The 24,124-nt window shown below is 41.5% G+C and overlaps 1 protein-coding gene across 1 annotated transcript in view; it reads right to left on the bottom strand.

Annotated features, from left to right (window-relative positions):
* The window catches only part of TXLNG (taxilin gamma), a 49,385-nt gene extending 31,668 nt beyond the window's left edge, over positions 1-17,717 (bottom strand). Inside the window, exon 1 of the mRNA XM_006892431.1 lies at positions 17,575-17,717. Within this exon, the coding sequence (XP_006892493.1) occupies positions 17,575-17,676 (102 nt within the window). The 5' untranslated portion in view covers positions 17,677-17,717. The remainder of the gene's footprint in view (positions 1-17,574) is intronic.
* Between the last annotated feature and the right edge of the window lie 6,407 nt (positions 17,718-24,124).

The following is a 24,124-nucleotide window of genomic DNA, read 5'->3' as shown; positions in this document are numbered from 1 at the left end:
GTCATACAGAATTAGAAGAAACCCTAAGTCAATTCTTCGTATAATATTGGCATGAAGAAGGCCTGTCTAAGGAAATCACAAAACTCAAAAGCTATTTTTTTAAAAGAGAAATTTAATTACAAATTAGGCTGAGATCTAATAATATTCAAGGAGTTCTGAACAGATTAGCTGATGAACTAGATATATAAAATATCTAAAACCAATATAAAAAAACCTGTCCAACTTTACTCATAATTAAGGAAATACAAACAAAAAAGCAATCTAAGATACCCAACTTTTTCTCTTTCAGATTTAAAAGAATTATTTAAAACACCAATGAATGGGGAAAAAAATTTTTTTTTAAAAAAAAAGGGGCTAGGGAGAAAAATATGCCACAATGAATGAATGAATGAATGAATGAAAATCCAACTTATTTTGTAAACTTTCATTAAAATCACAAATTTTATTTATTTATTTATTTATAATTTCAATGAACATCTACAGAGATTTTGGAATTCCATTCATTCATTGTTGCACCCTTCTCCCTGCCCACCCCACCCCCACCCTAAAATCACAATTTTGAGAAATGGATTAGAAAAACAGACACACAAACACACACAACTCAGTGAGGGCAAATAGGTCACTCAATATACTCTATTAAGAAAAGGAAATTAGCATGGTGGGTTCTGTAGAGACGCTTAACAACACTTATCAAAGTCTGATGGGGGCATTGGTGGTTCATTAGTGGAATTCTCAGTCCCCTGCAGAAGACCTGGGTTCAACTCATGGTCACTGTGTCTTATGCACTTCCATCCCTTGTTTGCTGGTGAAAGCCTGTGTTATGCTATTGAACAGTTTTGGTGGAGCATCCAGATCCAGACTGGAATGGACTAGGAAGAAAGGTCTGGCGAGATACTTCCAAAATAAGTGGATGAAAACTCCCTAAAGTACAATTGTATGGTCTCCAGGAGGGCTTCACTCCACTGTGCCTAAAGTCACCATGAGTCCAAGCAACCCACCACCACCTAACAACTGTATCTGAATGCACAGTCATTTCCACCCAGCAATTCTACTCTTAGGAATATAGGCCACTTAACTTCCCAAAAGGCTATCTGCACACTACAACCACACAAAACCAGCACGCAATCTCCATGTCCACCAACACGAAAGTGGTTAAATAATGGTCACCCACACAAGGGACAACAGTGCAGTTACTACAAAGAACAAGAATTACATGTCGATATGTAAAGATCTCCAAGAAAAAATTAAGTAGGGAAAAAGGTCAAATGGACCAACAATGACATGCTGAACCTGCTGGTGTTAATAAAAAGGTAGTTATACATAGCCAGTATTAGGATACCAAACCACTGTTTAGTATGATTACCTTTGGTGTGTGACCCAGAGGCTAGAAATAAAGGAAGACTTACTTTTTCATTTATCTCTTTCAGTTCTATTTCATTTTCTTTTTATATGAATGTAGTTGATCTCTTTCAAAGAGATCTTGTAAGTTGAAATCATGGCTTGCTATCACTGTATTATACTTACTCGTTATTCCACCACTATCTCAAATTCTGAATATGAAAATGTCAGGAGGGTAGATCTAATTTCACGCCACCTTTTCCTTTCACCTTGCTCTGCCCAAGGGAAATATGTGATCAAGTTAACATACCAAAAGCCGTCTAATCAAAACCATGAAAAATAGCTGTCTTCAATTTGCCAAAGATTATATAACTGCAAATGGTAGAGCAGGATTTGAACCCAGGCAATCTGGCTTTGCTCAATGACCTTGCTTTACATTACAGTAACCACAGTGCTCAAAGAGCTTGCAGAAGATGCCGATATTAAGGGGGAAAATAAATGTAAGACATAGACTTTGAAGAAAGTAGAAAAAACAAAAACAAATAAACCCTAGTAAGCTGAGAAAAATCACTCCTTCCCTCCAACCCAATAGGGAAAGAATGAATATGGACTCAGATATAAGGAAAATACCACCTTTGAGAGAAAGGTGGGTCCCCTCAAAATAAGACCCTGGATTACTGAAGAGAAAGGGAGCATTCTACAGGTTTGGAATGTTTTTGGCACCAGCAGTCCAACAAGCAAAAGGAAAGAAAGAGGTATGCTTTTCCTGAGGATGTGAATACTCTGACAGGAAACACACTGAAGCAATTATTTTTCAGAAAAATCTACTCTTCAAAGGCTTTCATTACCAGGCCGCATCGGACCTCTGCTTCTGTCCTTCCAAGTCTTCTTTAACTCCATCTTCCATGGATGATAGTAGAAATCAAATCTACTAGGCATGAACTTTTCCAGAAGTTCTCACTTCCTACAAACTCAATTCTGAAAATAGAAGCATCACGTTTAAATTTGGCCTCTACAGCTACATAGCTACAGTTAAGGCAATGAAATTAATGCAGTGTATTGTTTCACAAATTACACACATACACAGACATACTCAACAGGCTGAAATGAGAAAAATTTGGCAAAAAATTTCTATTATAGAATTCCTACACATACAACATGAATGTCTTGTTGCTGACATTTCCAAAAGTGAATCTCATTCACATTCAACCACCAGAAAACGTTGCTTTTGATCACATTTATTTAATAAAAGCATAAGCCATGGTCAAGAAGCCTCCGAATCGAGTTTGGTAGTACTCCAGTGGCTGGAAAATAAACAACTAGAGGTCTGTGTTTGCTTTGGGACACTTCTAGAGTGGGCTGAGAGGGGCACAGTTCTTCCAGCCGATCTGCATCTGCGAGCAGGCCTGCCACAGCCTGAGGGCGCGCTGGTCCCTGGGTGCAGGCCCAGCTGGTCGGCAGCCAGCGCAGGTGCTCCAGGGGCCCTCGGGCAGCCAGCAGGATCTGTCTAGACCAAGTGAGGGACACACAACCCTTCTGTGCCCAGGACTCTCACACCCACCTGGTGGCGCACTTGTAGGCAGGAGTTTCAAATAGCTGGAAATGCACCAGCTTCTGCTGAGTTCCTTCTCTGGCCCAAGATACTCAGTCAGGCCTGAGTACCTCATGAGCTTGGGATGGCTGCCCCTGCAAGGGCCCTTTCTTGTGGACAGGAAAAGTGATTTCTTCCTGAACTCGACACAGTGGTTGGCAGAGCAGGGAAGGATTCCTGCTGGAAGAGACTGCTTCAGAAAAACCAGGGAAACTGGCCAGGGGCTGCTGCTGGGAACCAAAACCCTATGTCAACAAGCACCCCAAAGACTTAACATCAAATCCACTGGTCAAGGAAAAGAAAAATTATAACTCAAATCAGAAACACATCAAGATACGACAATGGGGGGAGGGGAGTGGGCAGGAAGAAAAGTGCAACAATGAATGAATGAATGGAAATCCAAAATCTCTGTAAATGTTCATTAAAATTAATAAATTTAAAAAAAAAGATACTACAATCATGCTCTTCTAACAGCCTGCTGGAGTTTGCATGGTATGCAAAGTATGGAACATGCATGTTATTTGTATAAAAACATTGTGTGTAGATAAAACTGAGTTTGGAGTAAAGGAAGGGGGAATAAACCCTAACATATATTAATTACTATGGCCAGCTATTTTACATATTTAGCTCAGCCTTACAATTCAAAGATACTGAGAGCACTGTCCAGAGCAAATAGAGGAAGAAAGCTATTGAAATCTACTGTATTTTTTATATAAATAATGTTTATTTTTTCCCCCTACCTTGTATCCTCCCAGGAGAGGTACTTTCATAACTGCTGTATGCAAATTTTTCCTGCAGCATAGCAAGCTTATGTAAGTAAATACCTGGGTAGGGAACTCCGGTTGGCATAAAGCATTAAACACACCTATTATCTGTATAAAAATATGGTATATTTACGGAAAATCTAGGGGCCTGCTGGTACCATGGTTACAGAAGTAGACTCCTAATCACACACAGGTTGGCAATTCAAAGTTGTCAGCTTCTCTGCAGAAGATGAGGCCATTTGCTCTTACAAAAAGATTTATGGCCTTGGAAAGCCTATGGCAGTTCTATTCTGACCTACAAGGTCTCTGTGAGTTGGAATCCACTGGCTGGCAGTGGGCTTGGCATTTTCTGGTCACCTTTCATATAGAGCTAGATGCTTCTACAGGGAACGTCCTAAAGAATACTTAAGGAATCAGGATGACTATCTTTTGGCATAGACTATCCTTCGATCCTTCAGCATATAAGACTTACTTTATACTAGTAATCAGGAATTAAATATAAAAGTATCCTGACTGCTAGTATTACTGAATTGCCTGAGTTAACAAGACAAAGCAGTCAGGTCAATAACAACTGGGATGCCAAAGCAAGTCTTAGGAGAACATAAACATAGGCCCACGGAAAAAAGAAACAGAATAGCCTTTGGGAAGATGAAATCAGGTGAAATAGATCCCACTTCTGATAAAACTTTGGGGCAGTAGTTCTCAAAAAATGTGGTACATTAAGATAATCTGCTGTTACAGACATCTCTAAAGTGGTGGAGAGCAATGATGTCCATTTAAAGACTAAGGAGCATTCGTTCCAAGTCATAGTATTTTCAACTGCTTTCTACACATCTGAAAGTTAAGACAATAAATAAGGAGGACAGAAGAATCATCAATGACTCTGAGCTGTGGTGTTGGAGGAAAGAACACCTGTCTTGAAGCAAGTGCAATCAATGTGCTCCTTAAGAGTCAAGGATGGTAAAACTCTGTCTCACATACATGGAGCATGCTGTCAGGAGGGGGTCAATCCTTGGACTGGGAAAAGTTGAGGTCGGAGAAGAGAGAAAGACCCTGAACAAGACAGATGAACTCAGTGGCTGTAACAATGAACTGGAGTGTATCAGAGATCATGAAGACAGTGCGGGACAGGGCAAAGTTCTGCAGCTCACTGTGTTGCTATGAATCATAGTCAACTCAACAGCAACTAATAACAAGGTCAAAAACGATTCTCCTAATAATGATGCCATTTTGTGGGGCCCTGTTAATTCCAAACTATAGACCTGCCCCTCAGGGTTTCCAAGTCTGGAAATCTTTACTGAAACAGCCTGTCGCAGCTTTCTCCCTTAGTGTAGCTGGGTGGTTCAATCAACAGCCAGTGACTTAAGTACACCAAAAGGGCTCCTTTGTAATACTAAGAAGCTATTTGCGGGAGCTCTGGTGGCCTAGTGATAAGAAGCTGAGCTACAGTACCAAAGGCATGCAGTTCAAATCCACCAACTGTTTCACTGAAGAAGGATGGGCATTCTCCTCCTATGCAATTTACTGTCTCTGAAAACCCACTGCAGGGTCAACACAACTACAATAATATATAATACTATTTTTTTTTTAAAAAAAAAGAAGCTATTTGCCCTCTTTTGGTGTTGACATGTGCATTGATGGTATGAATGTAGTCTCCGTGCTAGTTCCAGAAGACACCCCACTATAGAGTAGCCTTGGTTTTCTTCACCACCATACACCCAGAAGAAGGGATAGGGGGTGGGGACATTTTCTCTTAAGAATGTCTTTGCTGAAGCAGTGCTCATTATGCATTTTCTCTCATCTCAACCCTTCAGTACACATCTGTCTAATATTCTTTGTGATAATATTAATATGGAAGCACAGGCTAAGCACTGCCGTTTCATCCTAAAGGATGGTGGCTCCTAAGGATGGGCATTAGCAGAGATCTTTGAACCATGAGCCACACTAGCCAATTTTTCCCTCCAACATTTCTGGGTTGTTGTTTTGGTTTTTTTAAAAAAAAAAAAAAAAACAACCAAGCAATTTTACTTATCAGAGATTTTCTCAATAATATATGAAGTGAGTTCTGTCCTTTCAAGGCAAACAACTGGCAGTATTTATTGCCAAGGATAAAAACCGACCTTTCAAGCAAAAAGTGTAATTTTTTAAATGATCTGCCACCATGAACGTGATAGCCTTCCAACTCTTAGATTTTCTTCATCATATCAGTGACAAAATGAATGTCATTTTTTTAATAACAAACTTGCCAACATATCATAGGTCAACACAACTCAGGAGAGCACTAAGTTTGGATGACGCCTGGGAGCAAAGTGTGAAGTAGATCAATGGACACGGTCTGAAAAGTTCATTGATACAGATTCGGATGGTACAACACTGCAACTAACTTTAAGTACTAAAACCACTACTACTACTGGTCAGATTGTAGTGTAATAGTAAAGATTTCCCACAATTAATCAAAAAGTCTACTATTCTTTCCTGTTCCTACAAGTACGTGTGAGGCCAGATTATCTTCATATACTTTAACTACAACAGCAAAAGGCCACAGAATCAAAGCAGTAGTTATAAGAGAGAATCCAACTGTCATTCTATGAAGCCATTCATTTAAAAGATCTGTAAAACTGTAATACAAGGTCCTCTTCTCAGTAACTTTTACTTAGGAAAAACAGTTCTTTTTTGCAATTTAAAAGTGTTCCTTCTGTAACAATCCCAGTCTCCTATCACTTTACACACTTGTGTTATCTCCTCCCCTGGAGAGTGCGCTGATATTTAGTTATTCTCTTCTAATGAAGAGAATAAACAATAATCACTCATTGCTGTTGAGCTGGAGTCAATTCATAGCCGACCCTCTAGAGGGTTTTCTGAGGCTGTAAATGACAGGGGAGGAGATATGTCCATTTTTTAAAATTTTTTTATTCTTATTCATTTTAATGGAAGTTTACAGGATATGTCCATTTTTAAAAAAAGTTACAAAACACTGTGGCTTCCTTTTCTTGCCAGCCCTCTTTCTCTTGCTTGGATGAAGCCAGCTGCCATGTTGTAAGATGCCTATGGAGAAGCCACATGGCAAGGACCCAAGGGAGTCCTATGGCCAAGAACTCATGAGGATCTGAGGCCTCAGTCCAACAGCCTGGGAGGAACTGAATCCTGCCAGCCAACTCACGTGGGTGCCTTCCCAGAGGAGCCTCGAGATGACTGCAGCTCACACCACCCTGCCGCAGAGGACCCCACTGGAAGGCAGTAAACACACATTGCTTTAAGCTGCTATGTTTTGTGGGAGAGATTGTTACACATTTTATAGTACTTCACTTTTAAAATGAATAAAAATTTTGCTTTAATTTCTAATACAGTATTTTTAGATTTAACTCACATAAGCAAAAGCTCTTTAGGGTTCTCAATAAGAAGCGGCGATGTAATCCCAAAGGTCTGAATCCACCAGCTGTTCATCAGAAGGATGGGTAATCTATTCCCATGCAATTTACTGCCTCTGAAAACCATTGGAGGGTCAGCTATGGGTGAGTTCCGACTCAACAGCACAAAATGATGTTGAAACTAAAAATTTAAGAACTGCTGCTCTGGCAGTAGTGGGAATACGGCTAAAGAACAGAATGTCTGCTCAGTCAAAACATGACTTTAGAGGGGATTGCTTCCTGGCACCAATCACCAGGCAGATCTGCCTCCAAGGAAAGGCTCTAGGACCAGGTGAGAGAAGAAAAAGAATGGCACCTGCTCATTGGCCAGTTAGACCCAAAAAGTAGGCCTCACATACCCCTTCTATTAAGTAACTATATCGAAGAGCACAGTCCAACTGAGTGGTGAGGGACAATTAGAAACCATTTTCCCTTGGCCTTTATTGTTCTTGGCTCGCTTAAAAACTGATGGCAACAGTACCTGATATATTTCCTCATTTTAGCCCAAGAACTAACCCACAATGCATGAGTAAACTGCCCATGTTAAAGGGTAATTTTAAGCAATTTGTTCAAGGTCATGAAATAAGTACACTAAATTCTTTTTTTTTTTAAAGCAAAAGACGCTTTTATTGGGGGGCTCTCAGGCTCTCAGACAAGATTCTCTGTCCCAGGCCAAAGAGAGAGAGGAGAGACAGAGAGAGATGAGACAGACTGGCAGGAAGGGTCAGAGAAGTTCACACGTGGCATGAAGAGGAACTATGCCTTTGAGCTGTGGTGCTGAAGAAGAGTACTGACTATATCACGGACTGCTAGGAGAACAAACAAGTTTGTCCTAGAGAGGGTGAGACCAGCCTGCTCCTTAGAGGCAAGGATTCTGAGGCTTCATCTAACATACTCTGGACATATTGCAAGGAGGGACCAGTCGTTGGAGAGGGACATCATGCTTCAAAGGGTGAAGGGACAGTGCAAGAGAGGAAGACCCTCTATGAGATGGATTGATTCAGTGACTAGGGTAATGAGGGTAGATGTGTCAGAGACAATAAGGTTAGCACAGGATAGAGCAAGGTTTAGGGCTGTTGTACACAGGGTCACTATGAGTCACAGGTGACTTAATAGCACATAACAATATCCCAAAGAACATGTTCCTCTTAGGTCATGTTAACATGTGTGGAGTAAATGAGAAAGAAGAGACAGGAATAGGAGAATATGGGATATGTGGTTAATGGCCTCTATGAAAACTGCCTCCTATGCTATGAAGAACTAGATGGTGCCCTGATACTTAGTACTGAACATAATTATCAAAGATGCCACAGAAGAATCCTGATCAAAAGAGGAAAAATTACAAAACAGAATTTCAGATTCTTGGAAAGTGAAGGCTTTCTATAATCATGGAGGCTGGAGGAACCCATGAGCCTATTGCATTGACATAACAAAATTACTATTAAACAAAAAATATTCCCTGATGTCTCTCCTTAAGACCAAACAAGAATGTAGCTTTAACTAATAAAAAATGTCTGCCTTGAGCATTATGATGCCCTTTTAAAATCTATCTATATAGATCAAATTGAACACAATTCAAAATATTAGAACGTTTAGGAGACAGTGAGTTTATGTTAATGAGAGAACAACTCGGACAAAGTGTAAGCATGGTTTTGCAACTTCAACAACATAATCAACATTGTTAAATTGTACACAAAAAAACTATTGAACTGGTTTAAGTTCTGATGTCTATATTCTCCACAATAGCAAAATAATAAAGTATAAATGATTGTGTGGTACTAATTAAGCAACTATGTGAACATACTGAAACCTACATAATGAGAATTACAAGCATTAAGTGAATGGTTTCTATGGTATGTGAAGCCATAACAAACAAAATGAAAGTATGTGGAGTCAGAGCAATGATGGCGTTCTGAGGAGGGACATAAATTGGAGCAGGAGGCAAGAGGAATTATAAGAGTTGTCCCAACAACAATTTGTTGACAGTAAAAGAATCCAAATTGATTACTGCAGTAAGAGAACGAGGAACAGAGAGGCAGGAACAGGGAAATGAGAAGAGGGGCAAGCCAGAGATAAACCAAGGGACGAGGTCGGCTGGTTTCCCGACTTTGTGAAGAGGCCAAGAATGAGCATAAGGGTTTGGAAAAGGTCTAGCTAGGATCGTTTCCTCAGCCTCTTCATCTCAATAACAGGACAGTTGGTTCTATTATTCTATTTTCACATGTACAGAGACTATATGGGAAGCTCTGGTGGGTTAGTCCATAGAGAGTCTCGCTGCTAATCCAAAGCAAGGCTGTGCTCTCTGTTGGTTCAAATCCACCAACGAAGGGGCGCTCTGGTGGCCTAGTGGCAAGGAGCTGCAACTACAATCCCAGAGGCACACGGTTTGAATCCACCAGATGCTCTGCCGGGAAAAGGAGGGACAATCTCCTCCTGTACCAGTCAGATCTGATTTGATGGTACACTCACACAAAAATTTAAAAAAAAAAAAAAATCCACCAACGACTCCTCAGGAGAAAGATGGGCAATTCCTTCCTGTGCCACTTAAGAGTCTCAGAATCACAATGGAGAGTCAGCTAGGAGTCTGATCTGACTTGGCAGCAGTAAATGAGGTATTAGGCTGTATCTATCATTTGTCTTCTAATACAAGGATTAAGTTAAAAGTTATATTTCATTTAACTTCTAAGGCTACTTCTTTTAATGGAAATGAAGACTGCTGTACTACATGCTATATAAAATCACTTTTAGCTCTGAAACTATAACTCAATGGTTACCTGCAATCTAAAAAATTCCTGTATTTGCCTATAGACCCAGCAGTAAAAAGATGAGGAAGCTCAAAGATTAGCCAAAGCCATTTAATATGCTTGGGCCTGCCCTTTTTGCAGATGGGCAGGGTCTGGTCACTTAAGTAGCATCCTCAAGCCACAGACTCCTGTATGTAAAATGGTCCTCCACTTTTATGGGTTACCTAAGTGGAGCATCCCTGTCCCAATTGTATGAAGTCACCCTTCCTCAGCTCCACCTGGACCAATCGTGATCCATCTTTGAAACATCAAGCCTTCTCTTTTTACTTGTCCTACTTTATTCAGATCACTTTAGCTCCTTGTTAACACCATGTTGTGTGGACTTTATTTAACAGAAGTTAAAATAATGGGTCTCTGTCAACTTGGTGCTTCAAAACAGCAGGCAGTTTATGCCATTTTTTCAATTTATCCAAATTACACTCGGAAGTAGCTTTGCAGGGAGTTACACAGCAGCTCACCTCCTGAATCAAGTGAAGGCCTCGATGAACGAAACAAAAACTCTGTAAGGCTCAAAACCTTCCTGGTCTGTAGGTGGTATTAGATCTCTTGTACCTTCTAATCGCCAACTAGATCTTTCATCATTTCTTTTCATTTAGCAAGTACTACTGTTCATTTGACCTATCACCAAGTTCTGCTCGTGTTCAGTAAAGACCGTATTTTTAACTGTTACTATCAAGAAATGTGTAAAGACAGCATGAGATACACAGAATGGATAATGGTTTTGGAGCCAAAAAAGAGCTCAACCTTTGAAAACGTACATACTGCTTACTGCCTCCTGCGTGGCCATAGGCAGGTGGACCTCTGTTCCTTTCTCTCAAAAGCGGGGATAAACAACCACTAACCTTTCAGAGCTATTAGATACAAATTGTTGACATAAACTGTTGCTACAAAGAACTTTCTTCTACTTCAATAAGGGCATTTTCTAAAATACCTTCTCATTTTTAATGCAGTACACATATCAGTACACAAATTTTTTAAAGAAACTTGTTTCTAAGCCAATGGTATATCATTCCTTTCAAATCATTCTACCTTGACCTTTCTGCAAACAGGGAAAGAAGAAAAATAAAAAGCGGTGGCTCAGTAAAGTAAGTATTATTCATGGTCACTAAAGACTGGGTGGCAGAGAAGAGGGAGAGTCATGCTGGGGACATTTTAGAAATGTAATGTGGAATGCAAATCAACACCTTAAGCAACAAATACTAATTATTTTGAGAGCACAGGAAGACAACACTGGTCTTTTAAGTCTTGTCCTTCAAGTAATAAAATTTAAGTGGTCAAAGTGTCAACAGCATTTTAACTAGGAAACAGACTGAATCATAAAAATAGAGTCTCCGTTTCTAAATGGATTTTAAAGATCACCTGATCTATTTTTATCCTCTTCCAGAAATGTCCCACCAGCTAATTATCTGTGTTGATGACTACTACTTAATATTTACATAGTCACATCTATTGAATTAACCAAAAGGTACTAACAGTCATCGTAAAACTAAATAAAAGGTTTTTAAGGGGAAAGGAAAGAGGCAGAATATACCTGAACTATCAAGCTAGCTATGCTAGCAGACACAGGGCATGCAATTGAATTTAACTACGAAACTATTAATTAGTAACTCTGGTGGTCTAGTGGCAAGAAATTGCACTACAATCTCAAAGCCGCGTGGTTCAAATCCACCAGATGCTCCACTGGAGAAGGAGGGGCAAAATCTCCTCCTATATGTCGGTCAGATCAGACTCGCTGGTACACAACAAGAAAATAACTTGAAAATGTTTTGGGTTTGGTTTTTTTTTTTAAAGAAACTATTAATTCTATAATTATAAGTGGTCTCTGACTTACAAAGTAATCAAGTTATGACAAATTGCACTGATGAGAGTCTTTTGTTTTTTTACATCTTATAGGTGGTAATATGTTGCAGCGTATTATTTGTTGATGTTATCAATCTCAGATGTTCGCTTTTCTAATTTAGTGTGTAAAACACTACAGAGTTAATGAAGATAGTGATAATAAAGAGAGTCATCAGAATGGAAACTCCTTCTAAGTTGGAGACGACCTGTATATACCAACTCTAGGCAAACTTCACTGACTAGAAACTATGTTCTTTAAGCAAGCTGTGTGTAGGTTTTGATCTTTCTAGTGAACTTGTGTGTATAGGGCAATGAACTGCTTTCATATGGCTTTTTTTGCCATGGTTTGATGCCACCTACAAAATGACTGTATGAGACTATGCAAATAAGGTATGTGAATAGCCCAAGGGGGTTGAGTAGTTTGCAAATGAGGTACATGGCACCACTATAGGGGTGGGACCATTCAAATAAGGTATAGGGAACCTTAGGAAGAGACTGGTTGGTCACTTTTACCATCCTGCTGGGCTTAAAATGAGCCATCCCAGAGGCAGAAAGAGGGATGCACATTGCCACCAAGACAAAGCTGAGTACAGAACATATCCTTCGCACTGAGAACTTCCTAGAACCAAAAGAGAGCTCTAACATCAGAGATGGTTCATGATATCGAGAAGATGCAGCACGACTAGCAGCAGCAGAACCAGAAGATCAGCAGGAGATGGCAAAGAAAGCTTCCAAACCCTCAGAGGAAAAACTGAGCACCTTCAGGCAGGGGGCTTGCGAGCAGAATAGGGTACCTACCTCCAGGCACATCTCAAAGGAGCTAAGCTTGCTGACTAATGGAACGAGAGAGCTGAGCACCTTTGGGTCACTGCTTATTGGCAGTGTTGGTGCCTCTGGGGTTTTATCAATGCAGCAAAAGAATTATGACAACTTGTCTCAGTGGCCTGACCAGCATAAGAGGTCTGATAGGCTACAGGGTATAGGGGCAGGGAGAGTCCTGCCTTTGGGTACCACCAAGAAGCTGTACTGACTGAAGAACAGTACTGAGTTGTTTCCTGTTCCTGAATTGAAACCTGTCACTTCCCTAATAAATCCTGTAGGTGTGAGTATGGTCTGTGAGTTCTGTGTGGTCACTGCAATGAATTAGCAGAGAAGTTGACATGGTCTGCCATCAGAATTGATGAAAAGGTTGAGGAAAAAGCTGACCTCTGCCTCACAGGAATCGGCCTTGGGCTGTTGATCTCGATTCTCCATCCCCCTTTAGATGAAGAGGTCAGTTGAACATTGCCGCCACGCCAGTTTTCCAATCTGTACAGGAGATATCACCTACTTGGTAGAGTTGAGATATTAGAATGCATAGACATTTTAAGTGCTTAGCAGAGTACATAAGACAGAAACCACAAACGTTATTTCCTTTGGAGCACAGCTATCTACAAAGCACAAAATCTGAATTAAAAGAAATCTGTTGGCGAGCTCTGGTGGCCTAGTGGCAAGAAACTGCACTGCAATCCCAGAGGGTGCACAGTTCGAATTCACCAGATGCTCTTCTGGAGAAGGGGGGACAATCTCCTCCTGTACCAGTCAGATCTGATTTGACGGTACACAAACACACACACACAATAAAATAATTTTTTTTTAAAAAGAAATTTATTAGAGTGAATGCTACTAAGAAGACTCAAAAAGGGGAATTCATACACATTTTGGTGTATTTCACTAGGATTTAACCTATACTTTTCCAAATAAACATATCTAGTCAAAACCAGCATACATGGCACACAAAATGACATTAAGAACATACCTGAGAACACAGTATGTAAATGCGGCACGTTATGATATACAAGTGTGGCATGATTAGAGGAATGTGCTGGCTCTTGTCTGTTCTCATTACTGCCCTTCCTCTGGTTCAGTGTGAAAATGAAATTAACCAAAGTGTGGGGACACAATTTGAAAACGGAAGATCACTTGGTTTATTGCTTGTTCACTTGCCATGAGTGGAAGCTCATGGTGATCTCGGATGGAAAGAGAAGCAAGAAAGTGACATGGTTTCTTCCTACTCACATATTCCTGCCAACCCCTGACCTGATTTCTCCTCATTATGTCTATCACATAGAGGTTCTAGAGAGAGGGAAGAATGTGCAAAGTAAGGTCAGAAAATATGTTTACAAAATAGCACCCTAAGAGCAAAAGGAAAATGAATGTTTCCATATAACCTCCCCTCCAAAGCCAATCAAATCCTGTATGCCCAGCACTGTGCCTCACGTATTACAGGAACTCTCAAGCTTCACAGCAATCCTATGTGGTCAGTATTAGCTTCATTTCCACTTTACCGATGATGAAAATGAGGCTTAGAAAGCTTGAGAAATCTGCCCAAGGTCGCATGGCTAATAAGCGGCAGAGAGTCAAGAGTCTTGATTCTGAGATCCACACTATTTACCCACTCCCATACTACTTATTACTGTGATGCAGATGAAAGGGTATTATTGAGTTCTAGCCTCAGCTTCAACCCCTGGGCAAATCCCTTAACCTCACTGAGCAACTCCTCATCTGTATATGACTGGCCTTCTCCGTAGTATATCTTGGTGATGCTGAAGGAGTTAATGCATGCATACATACGCTGTAAAAACTGGAAAACAATGTTAATTTAGGCCTCGGTTACATATATTTTTATCCTTGCAAGGGGTCATGTACCCAAAAACAAATCTAATAGTACATAATTTTTTAACACTCCTAAGCCAAACCTTCTTGCTCTTTCTCCCTATCCCTTTTCTCTCAGGCCCTCTCCTTTTCTCATTGTCTCTGAGTAGATTCCCACTCTTAACTGATCCTCTGGCGGTTTTCCAAAGCTATGAATCACGACAGAAGAGATGGCTATCTTTCCTCCATGGAGCCACTGGTGGATTAGAATCACCACCTCGGGTTAGCAACGCAACTCCCTACAGACTTCTCCACCAGAACTCCCTCATCAAAGATAGTCTACCCTTATGAAAAATCAGTCTTATTAAATAAATGCTATCTTCGATAGTAAGACAATTTATGAAAGAGCTTGATGCTCAGAAAGATGTCAGGGCACGTGACAATGCTGATCCCGTCCTTTTTGAGTGGCGTCCCATGGAACGTTGTGCAGTGATGGAACTGTTCTAGATCTGTGCTGTCCAATGCAGTAGTACTGGGCACTGGTTACTAAGCACCTGCAAGGAAGCTAGTGAGACGGGAGCACTGAATTAACATTATCTCATTCTAATTCATTTCCATAGCCACACAGGGCTAGTGGTGACCATATTAGCACAGTTTTAAATAATTCTTCAAGAGAACCCTGAAAATACACTCATTTTAGCTCTCAAAGAAAAAAGTCACCCTATGAGAACCATTCAAATGGATGTAGTTAAGAAACTGAAGCAGGTCAAGAAGGACTAAGTAGATGGTTAAAAGAACCAGGAACCAAGAGAGTTCATCTCAAACTGTTCCTCACTTCAAGTTGAAGAGTATAACCAAGACAGCAAGAGTCACTATCCTTTTAATTCCTTTAGTACTTTTTAAAATAACCACACAATTTTGTTACACATTATTTCTGCTCCCAGAAAAAAAGAGAAAAAGGGCAAGGGTTAAAGTTAGCAAACATAAGAGATCCTGCCAATTTCTTTTAAAAAAAAAATTATCATTTAACTATGTATCTGGAGTTCCTCGGTGGTACAAAAGGTTAATGATGCTTCTCTAACCAAAGAGTTGGCTAACCAAAAATACGGGATTTTGAATCCATCCAGAGGCACCTAAAACATACACACACATACCCCTCCCCTAGAGATACATTTTCAAAAAAAACAGCCACTAAAAACCCTACGGAGCAGTTCTATGCTGCCACACACCTGGAGTTCCCATGAGTTGAAACTGACTACAAACCAACTGGTTTGCTCATATCAACTATTCTACATCATCTACTAATTTAATGAGAGATGTCCAGAAAAGCATGAACCAAAAAAGGAGCATGAGGTCAGTCTACACAGAAGAGTCAGTTCTGGTTATTCACATCCAGCAGTTACCAGAGCTCAAAGCCACAAAGTCTCATTACATCTTATCTGAGTAGCTTAAAATGCTAGTTGATTAAACTTCTGTATTTAATGCCAGTCCTTTTTTACCCCTACCCTAATGGCCTAAAAGATAATTTATATCCTGAATTGTAGAGGCTTTTTATCAGAGCTCTCCCTTGGGAGAACTATGAAATCAAACACTGAAACTGGCTCCCCACCCTCCCAAAGTGAAGTGTCCAAAGTGACAATGTGGAATCCCTAGAGTACATTTAGGCCACAGCTTCTTTTTCAGTCCTGCAAGTACTGGATCTTTCTTTCATAGCTAAGAGAGAGAGAAAGCAAGCCAGGTAACTGAGAAGTAGTAACACCCTCATGCAGAAAAGGCATGAAAATACCTCACCTCAGAGACAGAGGCAAAAAAAGCTCATTCTTGCTACTTAGCTCAGATGCAAACCAGACTCTTTGTTCTCTCTTTTGAAGTTCATTAACCACATTAGGAAAATATTATGTCATAATTGCGTACAGGAGTGATTTTTAAGAGTACTCAAATGTACAATTAAGTAACATTAAATCACCCTGGGTGATCAAGGAGTAAGTCCAGAGAAAAAAGAAATGGGGTATCTATCTTCCCAGGCCTGCCTCTCTCATCCACTCACCCACACTCGCAGTTATCGGGGCCAAGAATTGTCCTGTACCCTGTAGCCCATTCATTGTGCAATCTTTTTCCAACTCCACCCACTGAACTCCAGAACAAGTGTAATTCTCCCTTTCTGAAGGAGATCTTGATTTTCTTGTATCGGGTGAGGAGCTCAAGGAAAACTCCTTGACTTGAGTCAAGTAAGGCATGAGGAATGGTACAGTCTCTCTACCAGATTAAGAAACCAAAGGGCCAGGGTCTAGAAGGAGCTCAAGCTTTTACATAAATACACACACTCACACATTCTGTTGTTCTTCTAATAAGTCATAAGCCTTGGAGTAGATTCCAATACATAGTGGCCCTATATGGAATATATACAAAAAAGACTATATGTAACACTTTATATACTAAGATGTACACAGAAGATAGAGGAAAATCCACAAAGTAGTAAAAGGAGAAAACGCTGGACGGGGAAGACAAGTGATGAGGATGCTGCTTGCAACTATGCAGGACCAAGGCACTCCAGCATCACCTCTCATCCCCAGTCCCACGCGCAGCTGGGACAGGGACCCGGGGCAGGGGTGTGCGACCCCGCGGGGCTCGCCAGACGCCCACGCAGTGACAGGCATAGCAGGGAGAAGGGGGCGCCACGCAGCCCCGGTTCCCGCGCTGTTATCTTACTGCGCAACAGCCTCGTCGGCTCAGCGGGAGCACACCCCGCAACGCGCCCTGCACACCTGCCAGAAGGCTGAGGGGCGCCCCAGGGACCCCTGGCAGCCCTTCGGCGGGCAGTGCCCAGCGTGGGGCATACGGGGACACTGGGAGCTGAAAGAAGACACCTGGCGCTGGGGGATCCCTGGCCGCACGTGGCTGTCACACCTGGAGAGCCCCTGCCTTGCACCCCTGAACCCGTGGATCTGGCTGCGCCCCCTGCCTGCCCTCCCCTATCATCGCGTACTCCCAAACCCTAACTGCTGCTCCCTCCCATCTCACCCTTCTCGGTCCCAACCCCCCACCTGCTCCCACACTCGTCACCCCCCAAAGGGAAGAGGACCGGATATTCGTCCGGTGACTAAAGGTAACCAGGGAGAGTGAAGAGGTGGCCCCCGAGAAAGAGAACTCTTGTATCTTCCTTGCCGGGCAGGGACCAGGTTGTTCTCCGGACTGACCTTCTGCCTCGGGCTGCGTCGCCGTCCGCCCCGTCCGGCCTCAGTCGCCTCTTCAGCGCCACCACCTCTTCCCCGCGATCCCTCCTCTACCCGAGTCGCCATGAGGTGACGGCAGCAGCCAAACAAGCAGCCCGACAAGGGGCAAGGAACCGCAGGGCCTCTCACCCCGCCCCTGAAAGCTCTCAACCAACTGCCACGCTCCACACTTCCCACGTGACCGGAGGAGGTTGGGCCCTGCGGGAGATGGAAAGGAATGGAGGTGGGGAGCCTTGAAACCTGGGTTGGGGCTTCCGCAGGGCCGAAGGGCAGACAGAGGCCGCGCGAGCCTGCGCGGACCGTGAAAACCGACTCTGGAGCGCACTACAAGTCCCAGAAGGCTGTGCGGCCACAGCAAGCAGGCCGGGATAGGGATTGGAGCGAAATACAGCGTTCTGGGAAGTAGAGCGCGCACCCCTGCGCTGCGAGTGCAGCCTCTGGAGCTGGTAGTTTTCTTAGCCGGTGGTCCCTTACCAAAAAACACGAATTACCATCCCGTGAAGGAACTTGATAGTGCAGTGGTTAAGCCCTGGACTAGCAATCAAACACCCAAAGGTTCCAACTTAGTAGCAGCTCCACTGGAGAAAGATGAGACAGTCCGCTGCCTTATATATTTACAACTTTGGAAACCCTGTAAAGCAGTTCTACTGTGCCCTATAGGCTTGTGAGAGGAAAGTGGATATGATTTTGGATTATTATCCTTTGAGCAAAGTTTAGAAGCTTACTATTTGGGATGGAACAAGATTTTTTCTTTTTGTTGTGTCACCTGAAAGGGATTTCACCTGCTGTTCTTTAGCTGCAGAGAGCAAAAAAAAAAAAAAATAATTGGAAGATAAGGGTAAGTACTTCGCAGTTTCCAAGGGGGAGGTTCAAATGTGACTGTTTGAGACTAAGGCACCTGCAGGATCACCAGAGCTTACCCTGTCCCTGTCCCGACCTACGGAGTGGCGTCGCGTTCCTTTCACCGTGATCAGCTGCGCTGGCGACCAGCAAACTTCTGCCCTCTTAGTTGGCGCCGGAAACAGCTTGAATGGATCCTGCTTTCACTGTTTAGAAAAATCAGTTGGCGGGATCGAGTTCTCCCCCTTGATTTGCTGGGAGTGATCATTCCCTATTTTCATCTGATTGTAACCAAGTCTCGATGACCAATCCCGCCAGTCTTATAAAATTCAATATGAAAACTTGGGCTAAATTCTATACCATTTAAAACATAATTTTTAAAAATCTATAAAAACAGTGTAAGCAGACTCCAAAAATATAAGAGCATACAGGAGAATAAATTTTAATATGACAGACATTCCGTTCATTAATATTTTTTCCTGTCATTTTGGGAAAAGTATGGTTGTTTTGTTTCATAGGCAGAACGCTTAGTCCACCTTTCATACTACAAGACTAGAACATGGTCTAAAACATAGCAGTAGATGAGGAACCTATACTCAGACTACGTAAAGCTGATGGCTTCAGCCGCCAACAACAGTGCCATCTTCTTAAGGGTAAAACTTCAACTAATTATAGTGGAGCCGGGAACTGATTCATAGGTGACCCTCCAGAGGATTTTCACAGGCTGTAAATCTCACAGGAGATTTCCCATCTTTCTCCCAAAAGGGTAAAAGGTCCAGCAGAATGCACAATAAACCTATCAATCATGTGTCTCCTTACCCTTTTAGAACGTACTCTGGCGGTATAGTGAGCAAGAAAGGTTAGAAAGGTTGGTAGTTTGAAACCACCAACCTCTCTGTAGGGGAAAAAAATTGGACAGTTTCCTCCCTTAATGAATTCCAGCCACAGGAAGCCCACAGAGAGACTGAGTCAAACCCATCTAAGGAATTGAGGGTCTAAATCCACTGTAGTTACTCATAATAGACTATTATGCAGCTACCAAAAAGATGAGCATTTTAATATCAACCTTATAAAACTTAGTGAGTTTTAAGAAAGAACAAAATTTCCACTTATGTAGAATTGTCTGAGTATGTTGAAGAAGAAATGTGTAGACAGATGCTTATCAAAGTGTTAGTGTCTTTTCTCCCTGGGTGGTGAGATTTGGTGTTATGTTCTTGAGATTATCTGTATTGTTTGCATATGAATAGGTATGAGGCAAAAAAGTCAGTTGTTGCAGACCAAGGGTAAAGTAATTTTATAATTATTTATAATGAGACAAACACACAGGAATGAGATAGAGCAAAGAGCATAAAACAGGGGGCCAGCAGTTCTCAACGGAAGACTCTAAGTCATGTTTCTCTGTGTATTTACTGATAAACAGGGCAAGCAAATAATAAAAGGAATTCCTTGTAAATGAAGCCGAATTTTTCTCTATTGTCAACCTAATGCTCTAGCTCAGGAAGTATTTCACACGTGATAGCACTCACTCTAGGGGGGGGGGCCCTACCTGTCTCCTCTCTGCAGGGAACAAACAGCTCATTTTCTGTGATCTGCCAGAAGAAAAATCCTAACTTGTAAATCTATAATTCCTTCAATTCCTGAACAAGGGTTTTCATATAATATTTGATATAAAGTTTGGCTTCCCATAGCAAAGTAATTTTCATTAAGAAAACAAAAGAACTATGCAAGTGACTTCACATCTTAAGAGAAATAAAAAAAATTCATTGTGTTTTTTAAATATTATTTGAATTTAAATTATTGTAAATAGCTCAAGTGTTCTTGTTCACAAGAGATTTGGAGTCGCTTATAAACATATACACAGGATACCATGCAGAAAATGAGGGTCAAAAATATATATATGATGAACTTAGGAGGACTTGAATCCATAAAGCACGTGCTTGGAGGTTTTATAAATAAGCTGGAGGTGCGCCACCTTTTTTTATTTCCCATTTCTCTGCTTCCCCATCACTCCCAACACAAAAATGGACAGGTAAAACCCATCAGCTGCGCAGAGAGAGAAAGATGGGCAATCTGTGCAATTTACAGCCTCTGAAAATGGTCTGCTATGAGTCCTTTCCAACTTCACAGCAATGAGTGAGTGACAAAAAGAGAATATACTATCTCCAAAATGATTCATAGCATCACTGAATGAAAACAGATTGCTCAGGAGAAATGTAGCTATAACTTGGTCCTGGGAGAAACAAATTCTAAAGGACAATTGCTTATAAAGGGAGCCCTGATGACACTGTAGTTCAAGTGCTGGACTGCTGAACAAAAGGTCAGTGGTTCAAACCCACCAGCTGTTCCTTGGGAAAAAGATGTGACAGCCCGCCAAAGAATGGCACCTCCTGACATCAAGCCCAAGGTATGTGAGACCTCAGTGACTGAAACAATGGGCCTGGTGAACGTGGGCAGAGACCTGATGGGGGTGAGCCTGGTGAACGTGGGCAGAGAGACCTGATGGTAGTTCGTAGGGTCTGGGCGTTAGGAGTGGTAGTGACTTCACAGCACCTAACTATAACAACAAAATGAGTGAGAATTGACTTGATGGCACACAACAACCTTTTAACAAGGCTTTTAAGTCTGTCCACCAATTCTTTCTCCCATTTGATTTCAAAAGATGAAATTGCTTCCCGTCCTGTTGAATGGGAGTGGGGCTTGGCGGTTTCCTTCTTCCAAATGCAATGTACAGAAAGAAATTTGTGAGAAAAAGAGGAGTTTGTACCTGGTTCTCTGGCTTTCCACCACACTGGCTCTTCTCGGGTCGTTCTAACCTGATCTTTTTTATAAACTCATTCTTTTCTTTGCTTTTTCTCTATGGTGCCTTTTGAGAGGACACTCTTAAGCCTCCACGATTGGCTCTGAAGCGCTTGCTTATCTCTGCTGGAACCCATTAATGGTTTCAGATTCTACGTTGTCAAGGACCATCATTTATCTCCAAGTCTTTAAAGGGCACACTGTGTTCTGCTTACATTAATTGCTCTCTTTTTTTGCTCTGGGAATTGCTGTCTCTTGAGAACTGTGCCTGCCAAGAGATTTTAAAAAAACAAAAACAAAAACAAAACACCAACACAACAAAACACCACACACACACAGACAGAACACAAACACCACCACCACAAAAACCTCCCACAAATGCAAAAGGTCAAACTGGTCAAATCCATGCCAATTCATGACAAGCCTATGTGTTTCAGAATACAGTTACACTCCCATAGGGTTTTCAATGGCTGCATTTCAGAAATAGACCCCCAGAAATTTTTTTCCCCCATCAGAAAAGGAAGTCTGGTGAAATGTAGGACACACTTCGGGACAAGTGGCAACAGCGATGGCTGAACTGGAGAACTGCTGTGAGATGGAACTTTGGTGGGGGTGGAAAGCCAGTAGTGGCAGGACTCAGAACTTTGTTGGACAAGCAGGGGAAGGAAGCCAACACTGGCAGGACTGAGAACTGGGGGACAGCATGACTATAGATGCTGAGGTGCCTGCATGCATAGTTTGGGAGCTGTTTTGACTGTATTCTGTTATTAATTTGAATTATGAGCTTTTGATCCCGCCCCAAAAAAAGGAATGCATATACATCGCCAAGCCTTTCTTCTCAGGAGCCTCGGGTGGGTTCAAAACATAATCTTTTGACAGTAGACTGCTTAAATACATGTGCTATCCAGGGTCTCTAAGAGAACAGAGACCACAAGGGAAAATCAGCAGCTCTTCAATACAGGTGAGAAGTGAAAGCGAGTTTTTCCCCTCCCAGGATCCCCAAGGAAGGCCTGTAGTTACAACCTGAAGAAATGCCCATTTATTTAGATGGTTATTACACAGTCCTGAGCAAGCAGGGGCAAAACAATGCTTAGGTCTACAACGAGGAGAAGATAAAATAGATGAATGGGACCTTCTAAGAATCAAATCCCTATGCACATCCAAAAACTTCTCCAACCGGGTAAAAAGGGAAGCCACAGACTGGGAAAAATATATGGTAATAACATGTCAGATAAAGGACTTACATCTAGAATTTATAAAATACCTGAAAACCACAATAAGATAAATGTAAATAATCCAATTGAAAAATGGGCACAAGATATGAACAGACACTTCACCAAAGAAGACATCCAGGTGGCCAACAAGCACATGAAGAAATGTTCACAACCCCTAGCTCTAAGAAAGATGCAAATCAAAACAACTATGAGATATCATCTCACCCCAGTCAGAATAGCAAAATTTGACAGAACAGCAAGTAACAAATGCTGGCGAGGTTGTGGAGAAACTGGAACTCTTATCCACTGTTGGTGGGAGTGTAAAATGGTGCAACCACTGTGGAAGGCTGTATGGCACTTTCTCAAAAAGTTGCAAGTAGAGATACCATTCGACCCAACAATTCCACTACTGAGAATAGACCCCAAAGAGACCATAACTGCCATCCAAGCAGATATTTGCACACCCATGTTTATCGTGGCTTTGTTCACAATGGCAAGGAATTGGAAACAACCTACGTGCCCATCAACAAGCAAATGGACAGAGAAGCTATGGTGTGTTTACACTATGGAATACTGCGCTGCATTGAAAGGCAAGGAACTCATGAAATATTATTCAAGATAGGTGACCCTGGAGGACATTGTGCTGAGTGAAATATCTCAGTCACGGAAGGATGAATGCTGCATGGTGCCACTGTTGTAGAAGGGGACTGACATCGGGATTGGGGTAAGACTGAGAAAAACTGGATAAATTATGTATGCTGTATTGAAACAGATGAGGGAGAGAACAGATTCAAAGCGATTTATGATAATGTATTATGGTTATCACAAGAGTCCAGAATAAAGGTGGCATAAGTGGAGTGTATTTGGGGCAGAGGGTGGGGTGGGGGAATGGGGGTGGGGATTGTATACCAGTGAGGGAGTTTTTCTTTTTTCTTTTCAAAGAGAAGAGCGAATGGGAGGGGAGGGGTGGGCAGGGAGAAAAAGTGCAACAAAGAATGAATGGAAATCCAAAATCTCTGTAAATGTTCATTAAAATGAATAAAATAATTTTTTAAAAAATAACAAAAAATGCCAAACCAAAACAAAATAACAGTGCTTAGGACTATAAACTCACTGGTATCCCAGCTTTCTTGTCTCTGATGTGCTCTATCTTTTCTCATGAATGTTTCACTCACGCAGACCAGCCACAACTCTACAGACAAGATGCCTTAGACTTGTAGCCAGTATCAGGGAATAAAATATTCAAAATTGCTGTCCAGACATAGGACCACCTCAAGTTTTAGCCTAGAGCATAATCTCTAAGGAAACCAACTTCAGATTTGTGAGGTTCTGGTTGTGTGTCATGAGGTTCAAATCCAACAAAAATAGACTCTGTTAATATAAGAATGAGAAGAGTTTAAAATATTTTAGCCGATCTATATATACATCTTAAATATCATTAAGTGCATTAAAGTGAGCCCATTTCTAACATCTGTTGTACTGGTTAGCAATCTACAAATTTCACTAAGGAAACCCAATTTCTTTCTTTCTTTCTTTCTTTCTTTCTTTCTTTCTTTCTTTCTTTCTTTCTTTCTTTCTTTCTTTCTTTCTTCTTTCTTTCTTTCTTTCTTTCTTTCTTTCTTTCTTTCTTTCTTTCTTTCTTTCTTTCTTTCTTTCTTTCTTTC

This window comes from Elephantulus edwardii, unplaced genomic scaffold (genome assembly GCF_000299155.1).
Source record: "Elephantulus edwardii isolate Elephantulus edwardi_28Jun2011 unplaced genomic scaffold, EleEdw1.0 scaffold00115, whole genome shotgun sequence".
NCBI classification, from domain to species: domain Eukaryota; kingdom Metazoa; phylum Chordata; class Mammalia; order Macroscelidea; family Macroscelididae; genus Elephantulus; species Elephantulus edwardii.
This window is presented reverse-complemented; position numbering and strand designations above follow the sequence as displayed.